This window comes from Stegostoma tigrinum, chromosome 33 (assembly GCF_030684315.1).
Source record: "Stegostoma tigrinum isolate sSteTig4 chromosome 33, sSteTig4.hap1, whole genome shotgun sequence".
In the NCBI taxonomy this organism is placed as follows: Eukaryota; Metazoa; Chordata; class Chondrichthyes; order Orectolobiformes; family Stegostomatidae; genus Stegostoma; species Stegostoma tigrinum.
This window is the reverse complement of record NC_081386.1, coordinates 4,760,830-4,777,871: the sequence shown is the minus strand read 5'-3', so window position 1 is coordinate 4,777,871 and position 17,042 is coordinate 4,760,830. Positions and strand designations below refer to the sequence as shown.

At 44.2% G+C, this 17,042-nt stretch overlaps 1 protein-coding gene across 1 annotated transcript in view; it reads right to left on the bottom strand.

Annotated features, from left to right (window-relative positions):
* Positions 1 to 16,663, bottom strand: part of cfap161 (cilia and flagella associated protein 161) — a 68,106-nt gene extending 51,443 nt beyond the window's left edge. The window contains exons 1-2 of the mRNA XM_048562963.2: positions 16,484 to 16,663; positions 1,580 to 1,669 (exon numbers count right to left, since the gene is read on the bottom strand). Coding sequence (XP_048418920.1) covers positions 1,580 to 1,669; positions 16,484 to 16,552 — 159 coding nt within the window. The 5' untranslated portion in view covers positions 16,553 to 16,663. The remainder of the gene's footprint in view (positions 1 to 1,579; positions 1,670 to 16,483) is intronic.
* Between the last annotated feature and the right edge of the window lie 379 nt (positions 16,664 to 17,042).

Here is a 17,042-nt window from a genome sequence, read left to right as displayed (position 1 = left end):
ACAAAATTCCCCACATCTCCCTTGCTTCATTTGCACATCACTTTAAATCCATGCCCCTTTTGTCTTTTATTCTTTTATGAGTAGGAACAACTTCTCTTTAACTACACTCTTCAGCTCGCTCATAGTTATGAAGACTTCTATCAAATTTCATCCTAACATTCTTCACTCCAAGGAGAACAGGCCCAGCCTCTTCAATACCTGAAATTTCTCAATCCTAGATCCATTCTTTTAAACCACTTTTGCACTCCCTCCAATGCATTCACATTATTTCTATAGTGTGGCACCCACAACTGTACACAATTTATCTATCTATATCTATATATATACATAAGCCTGATAGCAGCATCCACCTGGCATCTGTCATTAGGACAAGTTTTTTCCTTCATTTTAATCACTTTGTTGTCTACAGTGCTCTCGGCAGACCTCTGGATTTGTTTGGCCTACTTTTCATTCTTGTAGGAATATACCTTGACCATGTCTGAACTGGATCGCTTCTTGTTCAGTTACCATTTTTCCTGCCAATTTTTGATTCTAATTTATCTAGCCCAGATTCATTCTTATCCCAGTGAAGTTTCCTTTCCTCAGTTAATTCTCTTACTCTGGATTGTTCATTATCGTTTATCACTCTCAGCATAAGCCTTATGATACACTGTCTTCTAAATGTTGCCACATTGACGTGTTCCATTTGGCCCACCTCATTCTCAAGAACTGGGTCCAGCAGTGCTTCCTTTCTTATTGGACTGAATGTGCACTATGAAATCTTGTATCTTACCAGGCCTTTTCACCACAACTATCCCAAACTGTATTCAGATACTTAGTATCCCCCATTGTAACTACTTTATAATTACAAACATATGAATTAGGAAGAATAGACGACTCAAACCCTCAGGCTTGCACTAATTCTTGTACCTCTCCACAATTTCCATGCAACGCTTGTTCCTCCAAATTGTTTTCATCTGTTGTGAATACACCAAAAGTAATTACATACTGTATTGCTCCTTAGTTGTAACCAAAGAGATTTTGTTCTTGACACTCTTGGGCCATTCTCTCTCTCCAGCAGTTCAATCCCTTTAATCAATATCTTTTCATTCTTTTCAAACATCTTCTATTCATGTAGAACTGGAATGATTCACTTTTTATGATGCAGGTTTCAGTGCATAGGAGTTTTAATATGCTCAAAAAAACTTAGCCATCTGCTATGAGAAGATGCTCAACGTGCTGGTAGGAAACCCAAATTTCAAAAAAGGCACAATCATGCGCAAAATTATTGGAGATATATAGAGTGATTTTAAAAATGCAGCCATTGATTCTAGCTATGCACACCAATGCGAACAAATGGTCAGCGTCAGAAACTCCCCATATTAATACCTGCAAAACTAAATAGATTAAACAGCATCGTGCTTTAGTGAATAATACCAAATCACACCAAGCTGTGGCATTACAAAGTATAATAAAGATGATTTATGTTTAATTTGATACCGGAACTATGAGATGATCTGACTGCAACTGTGGTCAAACACTGATGAAAAATGATTGCCTTGTGGTAAAAATAAACTCAATATTTGAAACTGATCATCACCTTTTCAAGTAGAGCTTCTCGGTAAGATCCCATCTTTTGGATCAAAAGCTCCCCACGTTCTTTCTTCGCAATGAAGTCTTTAATAACATCCTGTAAGTAATATAAAAAGAAACGCTTTTTATTACATTTTTGGGTGCATGCACAAATCTCACTCTTTTTAGATTATGATGCACAACTTTGTACACCATGTCCAGATGTCTCTGCTTTTGCTGAGTTTGTGATAGGTCTTATTAAATACCCATTTGAAATGTTGCTAAACCCTCCCAGATCTTCATTAGTCATTCAAGGCAGTTTTAGAACTAGAAACCCGCTGTATTAATTCACTGTTGTGTCCAGAATGGGGGCTGAGGATGGGAGTGGCTGTAATTCACATGACAACTTTGTAGATTAAACTGGTCTTGGAGCTAGACCGTACTTATCTCAGGACGAAATCATAAGGAATCGTCTGAAATTAAATGAACATTTCCAAGGCTAAACAGAAACTCACGGACAATGGTTCCCTTGGAGATGTGAATAGCTTATCTGAGTTCACCTGACAATGAAAACCATCTCAATTAATGGCAGAAACAGTTAAATATTAAACACCGCAAATGAAAAATGATAGATGGGTTTTTGTTATCTGATATGGAAACATAATGCAACAGTTTTAGGATACATTAAGGTTAGATATAACAGGCTGTGAAACACCATTTTAACGAGAACGTCAAGGAGAATGCTGAGAAATACCATCAGAGAAGAAGGGTTCTTGGGAGGGACTGAGAAAGGCAGTCTAGTTAAACCAGGCTACCAAGTACCACAACCTGCAGTGACATAAAAGCAAAACAAAGAAGAATTCATTCCTTCCCAGACCTATTCTGCTCAACCTATAGAAGAAACCTCCCACAATACAGCTGTAGAATCCATTGCAGCTGGTAAATAGTGACATCAAATTTACCACCCCTTCACCACAGAAAGAGAACTTTCAAGCAAGTAACAGGTTTGCAATGATAACTGACTGATCTTACCCTAATCTTCACAGGCATCTTTCTGAGTTTTAGCAAATGACTATCACTTTTTTTCAGAGATAATGGGGACTGCAGATGCTGGAGATTCCAAGATAATAAAATGTGAGGCTGGATGAACACAGCAGGCCAAGCAGCATCTCAGGAGCACAAAAGCTGACGTTTCGGGCCTAGACCCTTCATCAGAGAGGGGGATGGGGGGAGGGAACTGGAATAAATAGGGAGAGAGGGGGAGGCGGACCGAGGATGGAGAGTAAAGAAGATAGGTGGAGAGTGTGTAGGTGGGGAGGTAGGGAGGGGATAGGTCAGTCCAGGGAAGACGGAAAGGTCAAGGAGGTGGGATGAGGTTAGTAGGTGGCAGGGGGTGCGGCTTGGGGTGGGAGGAAGGGATGGGTGAGAGGAAGAACTGGTTAGGGAGGCAGAGACAGGTTTTACTGGTTTTGGGATGCAGTGGGTGGGGGGGAAGAGCTGGGCTGGTTGTGTGGTGCAGTGGGGGGAGGGGACGAACTGGGCTGGTTGAGGGATGCAGTAGGGGAAGGGGAGATTTTGAAACTGGTGAAGTCCACATTGATACCATATGGCTGCAGGGTTCCCAGGCGGAATATGAGTTGCTGTTCCTGCAACCTTCGGGTGGCATCATTGTGGCAGTGCAGGAGGCCCATGATGGACATGTCATCAAGAGAATGGGAGGGGGAGTGGAAATGGTTTGCGACTGGGAGGTGCAGTTGTTTTTTGCGAACTGAGCGGAGGTGTTCTGCAAAGCGGTCCCCAAGCCTCCGCTTGGTTTCCCCAATGTAGAGGAAGCCGCACCGGGTGCGAACTGAGCGGAGGTGTTCTGCAAAGCGGTCCCCAAGCCTCCGCTGCGAACTGAGCGGAGGTGTTCTGCAAAGCGGTCCCCAAGCCTCCGCAAGGGACCGCTTTGCAGAACACCTCCGCTCAGTTCGCAAAAAACAACTGCACCTCCCAGTCGCAAACCATTTCCACTCCCCCTCCCATTCTCTTGATGACATGTCCATCATGGGCCTCCTGCACTGCCACAATGATGCCACCCGAAGGTTGCAGGAACAGCAACTCATATTCCGCCTGGGAACCCTGCAGCCATATGGTATCAATGTGGACTTCACCAGTTTCAAAATCTCCCCTTCCCCTACTGCATCTCTCAACCAGCCCAGTTCGTCCCCTCCCCCCACTGCACCACACAACCAGCCCAGCTCTTCCCCCCCACCCACTGCATCCCAAAACCAGTCCAACCTGTCTCTGCCTCCCTAACCGGTTCTTCCTTTCACCCATCCCTTCCTCCCACCCCAAGCCGCACCCCCCGCCACCTACTAACCTCATCCCACCTCCTTGACCTGTCCGTCTTCCCTGGACTGACCTATCCCCTCCCTACCTCCCCACCTACACACTCTCCACCTATCTTCTTTACTCTCCATCCTCGGTCCGCCTCCCCCTCTCTCCCTATTTATTCCAGTTCCCTCCCCCCATCCCCCTCTCTGATGAAGGGTCTAGGCCCGAAACGTCAGCTTTTGTGCTCCTGAGATGCTGCTTGGCCTGCTGTGTTCATCCAGCCTCACATTTTATTATCACTTTTTTTCTATTATTTTCAACAATAGTGTGTAATGAACTAAACTTTATCTTGTTTCAGACCAAAGCTTTGCTCTGTTTTTCTTTAAAATTGGGACATTTTGACCCTAAAAGACTAACAGAAATGGGGGAAAATTGAATCTGCAAATTTACATTTCACAGACCACTTTGAAGACATGCCTGATGCGGTTGTGACAATGGCTGTCAGGAGAACACACTTCAGCCAAAGGCAATCTCTTCAAACATTTAAAATACTTTTTATTCAAAACCACTCTCAATTCCCGTTTACTGTCACAAGAACTTATTATAGCATTGAAAAATACAATTTAAAAATAAAAAGCACTTTGATATTATTATTGTGAATGTGATCTCATATCGGCAAGACTCCATGACATAGGCTTGTAAAATTAGAGCCTATTGGTGTGAGGCTGGAAGAGTACAGCAGATCAGACAGCATCTGAGAAACAGATAAGTCAACATTTTGGCACAAAACATTGACTTACCCGCTCCTCGGATGCTGTCTGACCTGCTGTGCTTTTCCAGCCTCACATCTATAAACTATGGCTTGAGGGTGAAATGAAGGTAAACTGGCAAGAGAGATGTCTGGGCGAGACTCAGCACTTTTGTTTCAGCTTGATGTCTTTCAAAATATTGCTCTGCTTTTACTAATGCTCCTATTTTTTTTCAAGACCACATATAATTAACGGAGGTTTTAGTGTATTTTTGGCAGAACAGACTTGATGGGCAGATTTCCCATAGAAGTCCACTGCTGTAATGACACAATTGGAAAAGTGTGGGATCAGAGGCTGGTTACCACGGTACAGCACAGCAACAGCTCCATAGACGGTTGAGTAAGAAATGCACCAAGACAGTCAGACGACTGCTGGTGACCAGGCACCTGCCCTGACCCTGACAGGAGAGGATCCAAATGCACAAAGAGGTGCTGTTGATGAAGCCGCATTCACAGTGAGGATCAGAATCAAAAGAATGGCCCTCATAGACCAGAAGCTGCGGCAGTGGAACCAGTCATAAGAACATAAGAACCAGGAGGAGGAGAAGTAGGCCATCCAGCCTCTTGAGCCTACCCTGTCATTCAATAAGATCATGGCTGATCTTTCTGAGATTCAGCTCCACTTACCTGCCTGCACCATAACCCTTACTTCTTTTACTGTTCAAAAATTTATCTAGCCTTGCCTTAAACACATTCAGCGAGGTAGCTACAACCAGTTCACTGGGCAGGGAATTCCACAGATTCACATCGCTTTGGGTGAAGAAGTTCCTCCTGACCTCAGTCCTACATCTGCTTCCCTTTATTTTGAGGCGATGCTCTCTAGGCCTAGTATCACCTGCTCATGGAAACAATGTCCCTGCCTCCACTTTGTCTATCCCCTTCATAATCTTAAATGTTTCTATAAGATCTCCCCTCATTCTTCTGAATTCCAATGAGTATAATCCCAGCCTACTCAGTCTTTCCTCATAATCCAACCCTGTCAACTCTGGAATCAACCAAGTGAATCTCCTCTGCAAGCCCACCAATGCTAGTATATCCCTTCTCAAGTAGGGAGACCAAAACTGCACACAGTACTCCAGGTGTGGCCTCACCATGACCCTATGTAGCTGCAGCATAGCCTCCCCATTTTTAAACTCCATCCCTGTAGCAATGACAGACAAAATTCCTTTTGCCTTTTTAATTACCTGCTGCACCTGCAATTCAACTTTTAGTGATTCATGCACAAGGACATCCAAGTCCCTCTGCACAACAGCATGCTACCATTTTTTACCATTTAAAACATAGTCCATTTCGCTGTTATTCTTACAAAAATGGATGACCTCACACTTGTCAATGTTGTACTCCATCTGCCAGACCTTTGTCCACTCACCTAGACTGTCTATATCCCTCTGCAGACTTTCAGTGTCTTTTGCACACTTTACCACTCATCTTAGTGTCATCTGCAAACTTTGACACACCACACTAAGTCCCCAACTCTAAATCATCTATGTAACTTGTAAACAATTACAGTCCCAACATTGATCCCTGAGGCACACCACTAGACACTGACCGCCAACCAGAAAAACACCCATTTACCCCTACTCTTTGCTTTCTACCAGTCAAGCAATCCTCAAGCAAGGCTTAGAGAGCAGCCTTTGGTGTGGCACCTTGTCAAATGCCTTCTGGAAATCCAGATACACCACATTCACAGGTTCCCCATTGTCTACCATGCAAGTAATGTCCTCAAATAATTCCACCAAATTAGTGAAACATGACTTACCCTTCATGAACCCATGCTGTGTGTTCCCAAGGGGAGAATTTGTATCCAGATATCTTATTATTTCTTCCTTAATGGTAGATTCAAGCATTTTTCCCGCTACTGAAGTTAAGCTAACATATAGTTACCTGCTTTTTGTCTACTTCCTTGTTTAAACAGTGGCGTCATATTGGCTGTTTTCCAATCTGCAGGAACCACCCCAGAGTCCGATGAATTTTGGTACATAATTACTGGTGCATTTGATATTTCCCCTATCACTTCCTTTAGTACTCTGGGATGCATTTCATCAGGGCCAGGAGACTTGTCCACCTTTAGCCCCATTAACTTGGCAGCACTGCCTCCTTCATGATAATGAACTATTTAATGCCTCAGTTATTTCCTCATTCGCAGTTATTAAATTGACCTTATCATCATCTCAAGGACCAATGTTTACCTTTGACAGTCTTGTACGATTTACGTATTTATCGAAACTTTTGCTGCCTGTTTTTATATTCTGAGCTAGTTTACTCTCATAATCTATCTTACTTTACTTTATAATAAAATGTGAGGCTGGATGAACACAGCAGGCCCAGCAGCATCTCAGGAGCACAAAAGCTGACGTTTCGGGCCTAGACCCTTCATCAGAGAGGGGGATGGGGTGAGGGTTCTGGAATAAATAGGGAGAGAGGGGGAGGCGGACCGAAGATGGAGAGAAAAGATAGGTGGAGAGGAGAATATAGGTGGGGAGGTAGGGAGGGGATAGGTCAGTCCAGGGAAGACAGACAGGTCAAGGAGGTGGGATGAGGTTAGTAGGTAGGGAATGGAGGTGCGGCTTGGGGTGGGAGGAAGGGATGGGTGAGAGGAAGAACAGGTTAGGGAGGCAGAGACAGGTTGGACTGGTTTTGGGATGCAGTGGGTGGAGGGGAAGAGCTGGGCTGGTTGTGTGGTGCAGTGGGGGGAGGGGACGAACTGGGCTGGTTTTGGGATGCGGTGGGGGAAGGGGAGATTTTGAAGCTGGTGAAGTCCACATTGATACCATTGGGCTGCAGGGTTCCCAAGCGGAATATGAGTTGCTGTTCCTGCAACCTTCTTTTGGCATCATTGTGGCACTGCAGGAGGCCCATAATGGACATGTCATCTAAAGAATGGGAGGGGGAGTGGAAATGGTTTGCGACTGGGAGGTGCAGTTGTTTATTGCGAACCGAGCGGAGGTGTTCTGCAAAGCGGTCCCCAAGCCTCCGCTTGGTTTCCCCAATGTAGAGGAAGCCACACCGGGTACAGTGGATGCAGTATACCACATTGGCAGATGTTCAGGTGAACCTCTGCTTAATGTGGAAAGTCATCTTGCGGCCTGGGATAGGGGTGAGGGAGGAGGTGTGGGGGCAAGTGTAGCATTTCCTGCGATTGCAGGGGAAGGTAACCTCATCCCACCTCCTTGACCTGTCCGTCTTCCCTGGACACCCACTGCATCCCAAAACCAGTCCAACCTGTCTCTGCCTCCCTAACCTGTTCTTCCTCTCACCCATCCCTTCCTCCCACCCCAAGCTGCACCTCCATCTCCTACCTACTAACCTCATCCCACCTCCTTGACCTGTCCGTCTTCTCTGGACTGACCTATCCCCTCCCTACCTCCCCACCTATACTCTCCTCTCCACCTATCTTCTTTTCTCTCCATCTTCAGTCCGCCTCCCCCTCTCTCCCTATTTATTCCAGAACCCTCACCCCATCCCCCTCTCTGATGAAGGGTCTAGGCCCGAAATGTCAGCTTTTGTGCTCCTGAGATGCTGCTGGGCCTGCTGTGTTCATCCAGCCTCACATTTTATTATCTTGGATTCTTCAGCATCTGCAGTTCCCATTATCACTGATTACTTTACCTTATAACTTTTTTTGTGGCTTTCTGTTGGCCTTTAAAGATTTCCCATTCTACTAGTTTCCCACTACTCTTTGCTTTTTTGTATTTTTTAAAAATCTGATACTTTCCTTTATTTCCTTAGACATCCATGGTTGACTAGATCTTTTCCAACAGTTCTTCCTTATCACTGGAATATACTTCTGTTGAGCACTGTGAAAAATTGTTTTGAAAGTCCTTCACTGTTCTTCAATTGAACCACCATAAAGCTTTTGCTCCCATTTTACCTTACCAAATTCCTCCCTCAGCTCATCATAGTTTCCTTTGTTTAAACACAGAACTTTGGTATTGGATTTAACCTTCTCATGCTCCATTTGTATTTTAAATTTGACCATACTGTGATCACTCCTTCCAAGAGGATCCCTAACTGTGAGATCATTAATTATTCCTGTCTCATTATAAAGGACTAGATCAAGGATAGCTTGATCCCTTGTAGATTCCATACATCTTGTTCAAGAAAATTATCGCAGATGCATTCTATGAACCCCTCCTCAAGGCTGCCATGACCAACCTGGTTTGACCATTCCATACGTTGATTAAAATCCTCCATAATTGCGGCCATCTATATGCCTCCATGGACAAGTTGGAAGCTGTCTCTTACGGACAGGTCAAATACACTCAGAGGATGCCGGAGACACTACAGACTTGCACACCATTGCTCCAACCACTGGTCCTCAGAACCAATGGAGTAGCAAAAATAAAGTGGGGAATCTTGATCCCAATTCAAGTGTCCTGTCCTCACATGAATAATTGAGTTTAATCCAGAAAAATGTGAGGTAATGCATTTCAGAAGGTCTAATCCAGATGGACACTATACAGTAAATGGCAGAACCCTTAAGAGTATTGATAGGCAGAGAGATCTGGGTGCATAGGCACATAAGTCACTGAAAGTGGGAACACAGGTGGAAAAGGTAGTCAACAAGGCAAACGGCATGCTTCCCTTCATCGGCCAGGGCATCAAGTTTAAAAATTGTCAGGTAACGTTGCAACTTTATAATCTTAGTTAGACCACATTTGGAATATTGTGTTCAATTCTGGTCGCAACACTACCAGAAGGATGTCATGGCTTTGGAGAGGGTACGGAAAAAAATTACCAGGATGTTGCCTTGTATGGAGGGCATTAGCTATGAGGAGAGGTTGGAGAAGCTTGGGTTGTTCTCACTGGAACAACTGAGGTTGAGGGGCGGCCTGATAGGGGTCTACAAGATTATGAAGGGCATGGACAGACTGGGCAGTCAGAAGCTTGTCCAGGGTGGAACAGTCAGTTACCAGGGGCCATGAGTTTGATGTACAAGGCAAGTTTTTTTCCACAGAGGGTGGTGGGTGCCTGGAACTCACTGCCAGGGGAGGTAGTGGAAGCAGAATCTACAGTGACTTTCAAACAGCGTCTTGACAAATACACGAATAGGATGGCAATAGAGGGATACAGTCCCAGGAAGAGGGTTTTAGTTGTAATGGGCAGCATATTGGTGCAGAAGGGCCTGTTCCTGTGCTGTAATTTTCTTTGTTCTTTGAATACAGGGTTGTGTCAGGAGGCACTCAGTCAGAGGAACAGCCACACAAAGGCACCGCAGCAGTTTCCAATGAGGTCACTACAGGGGTAGCCAGACACCCCATCTCCACCCTACCTACCTCCATCCAATCCTTGGAGGTTCACACTTAGGGAGAGTCAACTTACCTCTGATAAGAAGTCCCTCAACATGTCTGAGTCATCCAGACACCAATGCCCTTAGGGACACCACATCAAACCATCCAGACCAATAGGTTCCACTGCCAAGTAGTCTCCTTCCACCTCATCTAAAGAATAGGGGTGTTCCCTATGATATGGTTACAGCGAGAGGGAGAGGAATGTGTGCTGAGGCTATGCCAGTGGCAGAAGGAACAATGTTCAAATGTTTATCATCATTTACATGGTTGTTTGTGTCTCCTTATAGGGCCCAGATGTTTCATTGCGCCTCCAATAACACTTAGAGTTATATAATAATACAGCATGTAAACAGTCCCTCCGGCCCAAACCAGCCCATCCTGCCCACTCAGCAAGTTCCAATTGCCCGCATTCAGTTCATACCCCTCTAAACCCTTCCCATCCAAGTACCTATCCAAATGCTTTTTTTTAATGTTACTATTGTAATCAAGGCTTCATGGACACTACTGAGGTGTAATAAATGAGAGTGTGCACTATGCACCTAATACATCATGGTGGAGCAGGGGGAGTGTCTGTATGTACATGGCAGTCTGAGTACACATTCAGGCTGTCTCACTTAAATCACAAATTGTTATAGAATCAGATCCTCAAAGATATCTGAGTGGTTCACTTACTGATAGGTAGAAGGTTAGACAGGCACTAGTCTGAACATTACAGTAGGTGATGTAATAGTACACGCATTTAATGTGTTGTTATGCTTTATCCATTAATTTTCAATGGAATTATGTCTGTTGGAATATAGAGGAATTGAATAGGAATACATTATGCACTTGTACGATCACAGTAATTTTCAGGCTGTGATTTTTATATGTATGTTCAGCAGGAAATGTCTTCAAATTACTCCTCCCATTGACATTCTTTGTGTTAAATATTCAGACAATCAAAATATGCTGTAGTTAATCAGATTTATATAATCTATACATTTGTTGTATAGCAAAAGCAGATAGGCATGTTTTACTGCAGATAAGGGAGTGGTAGAAATCTCAGCTATACCAGCACATATTGGAATATCTGGGACAATGAGTCAGGGTAGTTCTATGATCCACTGGTGGCTGGTTAGATTCCTAACTACAGCAAGTGTATGCAGAGGTGCCATTTTTTTAATAAGTCTGCAAACTGATGTCTCATCTTCAGACTCAGCTGCATGGACATGAAAGAGCCCATGCACTATTCTGAAGAAAAGTAATGGAGTTAACATATGCAAACCTTATGTCAGTCTTATGTATCACTAGGTGTGGGCAAAAAAAAGGTGGAGTTAATCCCTGGCTGATGATTACACCTCAGTCAATGACAAAAGTATATATTATCAAGTTATCGGCCTCAATCGTCCTGTCTCCAGATTGTTGGAGATGGGATGTATATTGGGAGATACATGTCAGGAACCTGTTGGGGTCCTGACATGTAAATCCCAGTGGAATTTCTGACGGGCTGATTCTCTACTGCTCCACAAAAGTTTCCAATTCTGAATGCAGGGTAGACACTTGGACCAGATACACACGACTTGCCAAGATACTAACACTTGAAGTGTGTGCAGTTGAGTAGAAGTGTGAGGCAGTTTAATTTCTGGCCTAACTCAGTGATTAGTGTAACCCAAATGCTCACCAATTCCTCCATCGCCATTGTCCCACTGCCCCCAGGACTATCAACTGACCCACAACCCCTATCTACATCCTACAACACAACTCAAGGCTTCCCCAACTAACCTTGACCGTCCAATTAACCTTCAACACAACCTGACTATCCCCCAGCCACCTATCCCCTCACCCAACTATGCCACCCTTACAACCAACACTGTATTTGCACAGACTCCATCTCATGGAAGTTATTACTTAACATTATGGTATCATGAAAACAGATTTGAACAGAGTCAATCTGTCCTTGGAGTCTTTAATCCAGAGGAAAACCTGCCATTGGTATTTAAGTGCCTAAAATGCATTTAGTAGAGTGTGATTTCCCCAAAACAGATGACAGGAGGATCTTGTCATCTCTCCCCATTTACATACAACCCATCAGACAGATCAACCACACCTCATCATGGAATTAAACCCCTGTTTCTAGTGTGACAGACAGGGATATTAACCATGATATTAACAAGGAACTTTGCCAGCTGTCATTATTTTTAGAGCCTATTTTCTAATCAACCTGTTCAGAGATGTTATTACACATCTCTGGAGCAGAAGGGATTTGAACTAGGCCTTCTGGTTTAGGGTGGGGACATTACCAGTGTGTCACAAGAGCCCTAACTCTGCCACTTCTCAAGACAATGGGCAAAATTCCTGTCATAAATTCTATTCAATAACACTCTCCAAATTGTTTTTAGTTATGTCACACTGTTCAATAATAACAGCCACTAGATGGAGTCCATGTGCAGATACAACGTTAAATTCTGATTCAACAGTGCCACAGAGGAAAAGGTTTCTTAAAGGGCACACAACCATTGGGAATTTCAAAGGTTTCTATGCAATAGAAAAAGAGGAAAGAGTATTTGTACACTGACAGCATACACTTTCCAAAACTGGTCATCAAGCTGGGAGCTCAGTGATAGCATGTTGTTCTCTGATTTGAAAGGTTACAAATTCAAATACACTCCTGACTGTCCTGGGATGCAGAAACCAGAGTCCTATCCTCTGAGGACCGGAGTGATATCTGGTGAAGGATGCACACCCATTGGAACTGAAGTGTCCACTCAGCCATGGCATCAAGCTGCATCATCAGAGCAAGCTGTAAGTCAACCAAGTAGCCTACATTGATGAAGTCCTTATGAAAGAAAAGTCCAGAGCATGGTATGCGGTTGTGGGAGAAATGGATTGACTTGTGTACCAAAAATGTCCAATATTACACAGGCTTGAGCTGAGCAAAGGACTCTGGTTCCAAGTGGCACTTAAATAAACAATAGACACTCTGCTGATACCACAATCCTACGTAAACTAGTTAACATTCAGTAATTCATTCATTCCCAATTTGTTCGAGCAACGGAAAAACACTCAGACATTGACTACATAGATTAAAACATACAAAGTACATTTTGGCCAAAAGAATGCAGTCTGGGAGGCATTACACTCCACAAAGTACTCAAATGTTTCTGTAATCAAATATGCTATTACATAAACTTGATGATCTGAACATTTGGTGTTGGGTGGGTTCGTTCAATAGCTGGTGGTTGGTGCATAAACAACTGTTTTCTGTTTAAACTCTTTAACACATTCCATGAACTGAAGTGAGGAATTAAATCTGCATTCATGAATTTGACTGAATTGCACGTGATGAGGTTGACCATAAAGAGCGTTTTCTCTAATTCCTTCTTTCAGAAATAAAATTGAATACAAACTGTAGTTCAAAATATAGTAGACTACAGACAATGATCGCAGTGTCATACAGATCTACAGCACAGAGAAAGGACCTTTAGCTCATCGCATCTACACCAGTCAAAACGAAACCATCTAACTATTCAATACCTATTTTGCAGCACTTGGTCCATATCCCTGTATGCATTGGCATAGAAAGTGCACATCCAAATACTTCTTTAAATGTTATAAGGGTTTCTGATCTACCACCCTTACAGGCAGTGAGTTCCAGATTCCCACCAACCTTTTGGTGAAAACATTTTCCCTCACAGGTCCTACAAAACTTTCTATCCCTTACCATAAACCTATGCCTCTGGTCACCGTTTCCACCAACAAGTGGAAAATTTTCTTCCAGTCTAAGTAACATGATAGCAATGTAAAAGACACTTTTCAAAGTAATTTTTAGTTTTGATCTTATTGGACAGATGTTGCTCAAGCTATATATACACTTTCTTTTCTAATTTTTATTCATTCATGGAATGTGGATATCACTGGTTAGTCCTGAATTTATTGACAGTCCCTAATTTCCCTCAGGCAGATGGTGGTGAGACACCTCCTTGAACCACTGTAGGTAGACCCACAAGGCTGTTAGGGAGGAAGATCAAGGATTTTGACCCAGCAACACTGAGGGAATAGCGATACATTTCCAAGTCAGGATATTGAGAGACTTGGACAGGAACTTGCAGGTTATGATGTTCCCATATATCTGCTTCTCTTAGTGGTAGTGGTCATAGATCTGAGGCATGCTGTCTAACGAGCCATGAAGAATTTCTGCAAGTACATATTGTAGATGGTACACAATGCTACTACTGTGGCAGAGGGAGTGGATGAATAAGTGAATGAATATATAATTATCCATATGTGACAGGTGACTGTCTTTGAAATATTTGAAATATCAAGGAGCTGTGGACTATGAGGAGCAGGCATAAAATAAGCATTGAAATCTGGAGCAGATCAGCCATGATCTTACAGAATGGTGATGCAGGCTTCAGGTGGTAAGAAGTCCTACTCTTGTCCCTAATTTATACGCCGTTTATGATTGAATGATTTTATTGTCACTTGCATTTTACAGTGAAGAGTACAGTAAAATACGGTGAAAAACTTCAACTGTCACCACAATCCGGCACCATTTTGAACAGTTTAAGAATAAAAAGAGTAAAATGATACAACTGAAAGAGAGTCTATCTTAGTTCTGCCACCTCCTCCATGAGTCCTGAGTTGGCTGGCTAGCGACTCCTGCACCGTCACTCTTCCACCACCGCCTTGCCAGCACTTGCGCCACATCCACCAATGTAAGAGTCGCCACTCTTGGCGCCATCTCTTCACTGCTGCTGGGCCCACCTCGGTGTTGCCGCCGCCAAGTCCCATGCTGACCCCATACTCCCCTTGCAACCAGGAGTCCCTGGCTCTGCTGCCAGCCCCAAACACTGGGAGGATATCCTTGCTACTGCTGCCGCTGCCTCCAATCACCAAGTGCTGCATCAGCCGCTACCTCCGACTGCCAGGAGGCTGCCGCTACTCCCCACACACTTGCTCCCTGCTCTTGCTGCTGAGCCGATGCCATCGACTAACATGCCAAAGAAAAGAAAAACGAAAAAAAAAACAAAAATCAAAAAAAAACTCCAGTTGGCATTGGACTTCACTGGAACCTGTCATTTATCCCCTTTTTCTTGAATTTTTAAGAGACATAACCAGGCTTGAAACAGTAACTGTTTCTCTCTCCACATATGCTTCCAGACCTGCTGTGATTCTCCAGCACTTTCTGCTTTTATTTCAGATTTCCAACATCAACAGTATTTTTTATTTCCAGTCAATTAAATTTGGGTTACTCGCAAGTGGTTGATTGACACCGATTTAACATGCTTATTTGCGCAACAACTTTCTTTTAGTCAAATACCAGTACTAAGTTCAAAACAAACACACAGAGTACTAGAAAACTCAGCAAGTCTGGCAGCATCTGGAGACGGACACAGTTAACACTTCAAATCCGGTATGACACTTCTTCAGAACTCATCTTTTATCCCAGTAACCCAAATTTAATTGACTGGAAATTTAAAAATAAACTGTTGATGTTGAAAATCTGAAATAAAAGCATAAAGTGCTAGAGAAACACAGCAAGTCTGGAAGCATATGTGGAGAGAGAAACAGTTACTGTTTCAAGTCTGGTTATGTCTTTTCAAAATTTAAGAAAAAGGGCAAAAGTGACAGGGTCCAGTGAAGTCAAATGCAAACTGGGGTTTTTCTTTCGATTTTTGTTTCTTTCGTTTTTCTTGCTATCAAGAAAAAGGATTAGCAATTGTAACACAGCTGTGGAGGTAGGCCTACAAGGCAATGAAATAAGAGTCAGGTTTCAGATGATAGAATCAAAGCAGTAGCATCAAGCTTACACTGAAGAAAAGGGGTCAAGGTGGCGACTCAGCCAGGAGTTAAGGAATGGCGCCAAAGTCTGAGGATAGGTTTACAAGCATAAAGTTGCAGGAAAAGGTTAGAGTGAGATTTTGGTTGGGGCAGTTAGCAGTGGAATTAAGTAAGTGAAGTTCAGAGTTGGAGATGAGGTTGAGGAAGCGAGATAATAAAGTGTGAAGCCGGATGAACACAGCAGGCCAAGCAGCATCTCAGGAGCACAAAAGCTGACGTTTTGGGCCTAGACCCTTCAGCAGACAGGTGGATGGGGAGAGGGTTCTGGAATAAATAGGGAGAGAGGGGGAGGCGGACCGAAGATGGAGGGAAAAGAAGATAGGTGGAGAGGAGAGTATAGGTGGGGAGGTAGGAAAGGGATAGGTCAGTCCAGGGAATATGGACAGGTCAAGGAGGTGGGATGAGGTTAGTAGGTAGGAAGTGGAGGTGCGGCTTGGGGTGGGAGGAAGGGATTTTGGAGAAGAATAAGATTGGAAGATAGGGTTGGTGTATTGGATTGGACGTTAGTAACAAAAGATAAAGTTAAGCTGGCGGTGGGGGAAAAGTTTGGAGACAGGATAAAGTGTTTAGTCAGGATGAGGAAAACAGGGTCAGGCCGACAGGACTTGGGTCCAGGTGAGGTGGGTCAGGTAGAGGGTTCAGGGCGACAGTAGTCAACACATCAAATATATAACAGGCACGATACTGCTCTCCTCACCTGATCCAAGGCCAGATCCTCGAACCAGTTGTGCAGCAGCACTGAGGGATTGTAGGTTCTCTCGCCCATTGCTGTCACTCGGGAATGAGCCGCCCTCCCCAACACAAGAGCGTCCCTCAGCCAGAGCGGTTCCCCTGGCAACAGGGCGACCTTCCACCTCCCCTCACCGGAAATTCCGGCAGCGCTGTTACCACAGCAACGGGAGAGGGCTAGCTTGTGTCTGTGTGGGGGGGAGAGAGCGATTGTGAGTGTGTGGGGGAAGGGAGCGATTGTGAGAGTGTGGGGGGGGGGAGGAAGCGATTGTGAGTGTGGGGGGGAGGGAGCGATTGTGAGTGTGTGTGGGGGGAGGGAGAGAGCAATTGTGAGAGTGTGGGGGGGGAGAGAGCGATTGTGAGAGTGTGGGGGGGGGGAAGCAATTGTGAGTGTGGGGGGGGAGAGAGCGATTGTGAGAGTGTGGGGGGGGAGAGTGTGATTGTGTGTCGGGGGGGAGGGAGCGATTGTGAGTGTGTGGGGAGGGAGAGAGCGATTGTGAGAGTGTGGGGGGGGGAAGCAATTGTGA